At 37.6% G+C, this 7,501-nt stretch overlaps 1 protein-coding gene across 2 annotated transcripts in view; it reads right to left on the bottom strand.

Moving 5' to 3' along the window:
* Window positions 1-580, bottom strand: part of LOC107696835 (uncharacterized) — a 5,173-nt gene extending 4,593 nt beyond the window's left edge. The window contains exon 1 of one of the 2 annotated variants that reach the window (XM_016497343.1): window positions 221-580. In XM_016497343.1, coding sequence (XP_016352829.1) covers window positions 221-487 — 267 coding nt within the window. In that variant the 5' untranslated portion in view covers window positions 488-580. The remainder of the gene's footprint in view (window positions 1-220) is intronic. The other variant, XM_016497342.1, reaches the window with a different exon arrangement.
* Between the last annotated feature and the right edge of the window lie 6,921 nt (window positions 581-7,501).

The following is a 7,501-nucleotide window of genomic DNA, read 5'->3' as shown; positions in this document are numbered from 1 at the left end:
TTGTTTGCGTGTGCAGACCGATCGGTGTATGACATCAAAATACCTCGAGAGCATTTTGAAAGCATAAGGAACCGTCTGTATGGTATTTTGATGTCATACTCCGATCGGTCTGTACACGCAAACAAAGCCAAAACCTAGATATTTTAGGCAATATAGAAATCCTGGCCAGGACGCGTCCTGGGAAAATGGCACGTATGGTCACCCTAAACTAACTACTTACCTTCACACTCGGTGCCGGACCAACTGTGTATACTGTCGGGACAGCCATGTCTATCAAACTAAGAAAGTCAGCGAAGCCCACTTCATACTGCTGTAAATTTGTGAAGCATTCTCGGGCAAAATGCTTCGCACACAAACGCGAGCCCTCCGATATTCCTCCTTCCTCAAAATGCAAAAATTCGAGCCAGCGGGCTCGCAACCACGGTAGCTTGGGAAAAGGGAACAAGGTTTTGTGCGGATAACAGCCCAAAACGCACCTTTTCACCATATCTGTCGCTTGCTATGCTCGTTCAGTGTTTGGCAATCCGACTCTTTTCCGTGGCACGAATAGGTTCTTTTTAACTTCGTTTCAAAGAATCGGTTCGAAATATCCGGTTCAAATGATTCCTGCGTCATGACGCCGCTGCGTCCCTCAGCAGCGCTGAAAGGTTGTTTCCGAGGCGGAGAGTTTAGTGGTTACATTTTGATGAAAGGTTATAATGTAATGCCCCAGAAGCTTCTGAAGAAAACAATACTTACTCGTGTGGGAGGGGAAGCGCCTACAGTGTACAGAGTTGGGACAGCCGTGTCTGGTGGCACGCAGGGGTGGATTTAGTGATTTGGGGGCCCCAGGCAAAATACAGGAATGGGGCCCTATACAATTTCACACATTTACAACCTTGAGGTTCCTTTCACTGTTGCTCGCTGCTGCACGACCGTGTCCCATAGTTGTGTCTAATCTTTAGATTTTTCATGTACGTTATAAATAAAGGATTTATTTAATGTTGTAAATCCCTTGTTCACATTTAAACAGGTTATAATAGTATTAGAGTAGGTTGGACACTAGGTGGTGCGTTGGGGTAATTTTCACTATGCAATTGTCTACACAACGTAAGGCTGTCTAATTCTAAACTTTAAAATATAAATGTATTTTTATTTATTTTAATTGCACATTTAAATTAAACTAAAGGAAATGATAAATTTACATGCTTAAGGATTATTTCAACCAAACATGAAGTGTGCCTGTGTGGAAAGTGACTGTGCATGGTCCTTCTTGGGTCTTTCACAAAAACGAGTGAGCGCCATTTAAAAAAATTAAAATAGACCCTATATAATATGCACTGTTGCTTAGTATTAAAATTATAGCTTCAGATGCATGATATTTGTAGGGCCCTATGAAATGCGTTTTTATTTTTCCCAAATTAGCCTAAGTTTTATTTTTCCGTTTAAATTTTTCTGGATCCAGTTTTTTTTTTTTTTTTTTCGTTTTAATTTTCTGGATGATTATATTAAATTTTAACAAAAAACATGTCTAATTAATTAAAATCATGAAACTTGTTTAATTTAACAGCAATTTAGGCCTATTAAAAGTTTAACAAAAATTACATTCTTAGAGCCCAAATTTTGCGCTTTCTTTCTTTTTTTTTTTTTTTTCATTTTTCTGTATTCCATTTTAATGGTTTAATCAAAAACATATCTAATTAATTGAATTCATAAAAACAACTTAATTTATTAATTTGTATACAATAATAGGGCCCTATGAAATTTTAATTTTATTTACTTATTTTTTTAGAAATTCTGTGTTGTGTATTTTAATTTTTCTGGTAATCAAATGAAGGCGAAAACATTAATCTATCTTTTATTCCAATGAAAATTAAACAAACCCTTTAATTTTTGTACATTCAAAATGCTACACAGCAGAAGTTTACTGTGTAACGAGCAATCTCACGGAATTTGTCAAATATTGAATGAATAAATCAAATGCAATTCAGTACACTTCAATCAAACCGCGATATGGACTAGTGTATGTGAATATTAAATGGCAAAAATACTATTAGCTACTACAGACAACCGCGAGCGCTGCGCGTGCTTAAATAGCAAACTAGCAAACGAAACGCTCGTCTGCGCCGTTCATTCCGTCACATTCCGCGTTACACAGTAAATTCCGTTTTTATGAATAGATTCCGGGATTCCGTCCCCATTTTCTACATCGCCCTACTTTTGCTAAGAAGCACGTTCAACGCGGACGCACAGACGGTTGTCGTGGTAATGAACACCACAGCAACCACTTGTGCGTCCGCACTGAACGCGCATCTCGCATATAAAAAGCATTTTAGGGGGCCCTTGGCTTTTGGGGGCCCAAGGCGGTCGCCTACCTTTGCCTAATGGTTAAGTCCGCCTCTGCTGACACGTTATCCCCGCAGTAACCATCCCCAAATTGGTGAAGGATTCGTCAGAGAAATGCCTGTCACAAAGCCGCGAGCTGGCGCAAATAGCCCCCTCTTCGAAGTGTATAAACTCCAACTACTTTTTTCGTAACCAGTTTGTGGTTGGGAAACAAAATAACGTACGAGCGTTAGAACAGCCAAATACACACCGACGAACCATGATTAGATAAGAGAAGAGAAATCATTTAGTGGGAGGGACATTCTCATTTTAGAGAGCATCTGATTGGACAAAAATCCGTGTAGTGCTGGATGACTCATCAATATTTTGCTCATTTTGCCGTAATCGCCCCTTTTAAAGTGGAATAAATTAAACAAGAAGTTTTTGTGTGAAGCGAAGTGACGTGTGTGTCGTGTGGCCAAGTATGGTGACCCATACTCGGAATTAGTGCTCTGCATTTACCCATCCAAAGTGCACACACACAGCAGTGAACACACACACACACCGTGAACACACTCCCTGCCGGTACGAGACTCGACCCCGCTACAATAGCTCTGTCTAATTGAAAGTTTATTTTGCATGTAAATGCTGGAATAGTAAATAAAACATAACGTAATTTTACTTGTGTAATTCTGTCCCCCGTTGCAAAGTATGATAACGCATGTGGTAATGCTCCAGACTCCATCCCGGTTAGAATGTATATTGTAAAGAAATAACACAAGTAATTACATGTGTTTTATGGTTTAATGACCTTTTAGAAATGAGTATTGTATTGTGGTACTCTTTTCGCTTTTGGGACAAAGTCGATTTGGAACAAATATACTTCTTATCTTTATAAATTAACTGTGAAAAATACAAACTGTATTATTTGTCATAATTACTTTAGCAGACCAACATGAAAAAAATTACGTGTTTGACTTTTTTTTAAATTAAAATGGCAAAGTACGTCTGTGAAACACAAATTTCTCTAACGTCCTCCTGGAAAACCATCCAAATAATAATATGCTGAGTTGCTGCTCAAGAAACATTTCTAATTGTTAGCAATGTGGAAAACAGTTGTGCTAATTAATATTTTTGTGGAAACCCTGATACATGATACATTTTTTCAGGATTCTTTGTTGAATAGAAAGTTCAAAAGAACAGCATTTACTGTGAACAGAAATCTTTTGTAAAAAAAAAAAAGTAAATGTTTTTACTGTCAAATTGGATCATTTTAGTAGTATTAGTTTCTTTAAAACTTACTGACCCCAAACATTTAAATAATAGTATATAATTCTGTACAATGAATATAATAGCACCTGGAATAAATATAAATGTATGTATATTTAATAAATATATTTAAATAAATGCTATGTATAATGGGATGTTATGGAGTGTACAAAACAACTCAACACACTATAGTACAATGAGTAAGCTGAATACATACAAGTATGTTGTACAGTAATAGATTGCTGACATTACCCATATCTGACATGAACTTTTGCTGACCTCTCGTGATGCTCAGAGTTGTATCCTCTTTGATTTTGTGTTCAATAAACATTAGCAGACAGCATATCAGCTGCAAGTGAATGTAGGAGTACACTAACATTGACTAAAAGCAAAAAAAAAAAAAGTTTAAATGGCTTAGAAATATTACATAGTCTACTACTAATAATAAGAAGCATAAAGTCTGTGTAAAGCAATATTAAATATGTGTTCTGAGTTTGTCACACCACAGAAAAATGCGTTATTAACCACCCAGCAAAATTTGAATGATAAAAAACTGCCAAGTAAATAAAATAAGTTATCAAAATCTTTAAAAAAAAAATGCAGTATTCTCTGCTGTGGGGGCGTGTCCGCTGTCGGCGCTGAAACCACACCCACTCGCAGCAAAGCACTGGCACTCTGTCACACTTGTGGTTGGAAGGGACTGCTTTGTGAACAGATAATAATTGAAATTACTTGTCTAATGAGTCAAACATACTGATGCATATAAACAGAAGAATCACGTTAGAGGGTTGCAAAATTTAGTTGAGTTACTGAGGCCTACCTACTATAAGCACACAAGGCAATTTACGCTCATTGGTGGGCACGTACTGCTGATGATAGCGCCAGATGTCGGTGGGACGGGAGGATGAAGGCCGGGGTGGGAGATAGTTTTTCCGGCCCCACTGATGCTAATGCGCTCTAGTTATTATAATGTTAGGGGAGGGGCCATGCTCAGTGGCTCCAGTGTGTCATCAAGACATGATTTCAGCCCCGCCCAAAAAATCCTGAACACACAAATAGTGAAAAACTCTTTAAAGGGATAGTTCACCCAAAAATGGAAATTTTATGTTTGTCTGCGTACCCCCAGGGCATCCAAGATGTAGGTGACTTTGTTTCTTCAGTAGAACACAAATGATGATTTTTAACTTTAACCGTTGCAGTCTATCAGTCATATAATGCATGGCAATAGTAACAAAATCTATGAGAGTAAAAAAAACATGCACAGACAAATCCAAATTAAACCCTGCGGCTCGTGACGACACATTGATGTCCTAAGACACGAAACGATCGGTTTGTGTGAGAAACCGAACAGTATTTATATCATTTTTTACCTCTAATACACCACTATGTCCAACTGCCTTGAGCGCGTGCACGGCATCCGGTGCGTGAGGTGTGTACGCGCACTGGTGTAGTTTACGCACATGCCGGAAGTGATCTCTCGCGCGTATACCTCACTCATTGTTTACACGGTGCACAGTCATTGCGGTGTTCCCTGCCACTGTGAAGATCTAAAGATATTTAGACGTACAGGTCATCACAATGGAAGACGATTTTGATATATCAACAGACCACGTGGATTTTTTTGCCCAACCGTATTTATTTGAACCAGAATACTCAGATCAAGAACTCAGAGAGATGGAGGAAGCATCTGCTGCAGCAGCACGTCTTCAAGCCTCAGAGAGACAGAGATCTCTTCAAAAGTGGTGGTGTTCTTGTAGTAAGTGTTGTGAGATGCCAACAGAAGTGGAGAGCATCTGTTGTCACGAATGGAACATAGCAATGCCACAACTACAAGACGCCGACGAGGACATTGCCGAGGGTGACCCATCACACACCTGCCTGACTGAAGATCCAGACTTTTCTCTGCTGTTGAGCCGCAGCGTTTTGCACGTTGTGTTTAGCTTGCCATCCTACATCTTGGATGCCCTGGGGGTAAGCAGATAAACATCACATTTTCATTTTGGGGTGAACTATCCCTTTAACGGTCTAACTCTACAATTCAGTACTACATAGTTCTAAGTCTTTGTAACGTGCTTTCAGCAATACATTTATAACAGTTCTCTGAATTGCCTTTACACTGACTTTAAGTAGCAGATAAGTAGGTTGGTTTTACAACATTGCAGTTTTTATTGTATTTTTGATCAAATAAATGCAGCCTTGGTGAGCATAAGAGACTTCTTTTTTAATATCATTAAAAATCTTACCAGCCCCAAATGTTTGAACAGTCACAATGACTGACATGAAAACGGTTTCTGAATATCTATTTTTATTGGTGCACACATGAGATGGTCCCTGCTCATTCACAAAGGCTGACTCACCATCCCAGAAGAGTGTGTAGTGATTGGGTTATATAATCTGTGTGGCATATTAACAGCTCCATCATTACACACATTTGTCACAACTAAGAAGGTTTTTTTTTTAAAATTCAATTTATTATTCAGCTTTATGGTGAATTATATCAGTTATTGCTGTAAAACAAATCTGGCTTAGATTAATAGATAAGGTTGAGAGTATTAGATATGTCAAAAACTATGTTTTTCACAATTTTGGCCTGTAGCAACAAAACATATTCTTTAATCTACCCGTCACTGATCCGTGAGGAGGGATGTGAGGGTGTTTTGACTGTAATGTGTTCAGCTGTTCATAGTAGTCATGTTCAGAAAGAGGCTTTCTGACACTGACTGCAGAGCTAATAATATATAATGAGAAGAGAGAGGAGGGGTGAGGGGGCGGGTTACACTGAGCTGGTAACAAGGGTATAAAAGAGCCAGGGCGAAAAGACAACAAAGTATGCAACGCACCAACTTGTTCAGAGACCAGACTGCAAACATACAGAATGTCTCGGGTATGAAAATATATCGATTCAATGCGCAGATTAGAAATAAAAAAGTATGTGTAATGATTTAAGTGCTAACTACTGTAGGCATTTCTCTTTTGAAATGATATTTCCATCAGCCAGAGGTTAAGAAGAAGAAGAGGCAAGTTGTGAAGGAGGAGGACCTGAAAGGAGCCCGCAGTAAACTGGGGCTAAAGGGAGAGGTCAAGAGCAAAACATACGAGGTCATGGTTGAGTGTGGTAAGTTTGCCATGTTTGGAACGTAAATCAGAGACAGATTAGCTATTGTAGTTTAGATTAGAACAGAGACTGTCTTTTAAAAAAATAATGTATAAAAGATCTTTTTTATATTTTACAAATTTTCCATGTCAAGATTTCAGAAAGTTGCTATGGTATATTGTTGTAAAATTGCATTGTATTATTGTAGAATATAATAATAATAATAATAATAACGTAGTTTTTGTATACTATATAATTGTATTGTATGTAATGAATTATCTAGGTTTCTGTAGTTTTTTTTGTTGTAAATTTAAAACTTTTAAAGACCTTTTTAAGACCAAGTAAAGAAAATGTAAGCAATAAAAGGGAATATAATACATCAATATGTTCTGTAAATGTAACTAAGGAGCAGATAATATTAGCTGATAATGAATAGTTTTAGCAAAACTTGAAAGTTTCCAAACAGATCTCCATAAATAAAATAGAATACTGAAATAACTTTTACTGTACCTTCTGATTACCCTGCAAGAAGTGATGTTTCTTCTCAGGATCTTTCCAGTGCAAAATGTCTAAAGATTCTCAAGGCAAAGATACACTGAAAAGCAAAATAACACAAGAAACTGTTTTCTGAGAAACTGATCAAAATGTGTTTGTGATTCAAACAAGAGCAAATATATGCCATTTGGTTCAGAAAAATACAGTTAATTCAAAGTTTTCATACCCCACTAACAGATATTTGTGCTTGATTTAGGTATAACTTTTAAGGCCCTAATTTGTGGAGGGGTGAATTAAGACTTTTTGAGTCGTGCAGAAACCCTGAAATCAATCTGTTGT

This window comes from Sinocyclocheilus anshuiensis, unplaced genomic scaffold (genome assembly GCF_001515605.1).
Source record: "Sinocyclocheilus anshuiensis isolate Anshui unplaced genomic scaffold, SAMN03320099.WGS_v1.1 scaffold710, whole genome shotgun sequence".
NCBI classification, from domain to species: domain Eukaryota; kingdom Metazoa; phylum Chordata; class Actinopteri; order Cypriniformes; family Cyprinidae; genus Sinocyclocheilus; species Sinocyclocheilus anshuiensis.
This window is presented reverse-complemented; position numbering and strand designations above follow the sequence as displayed.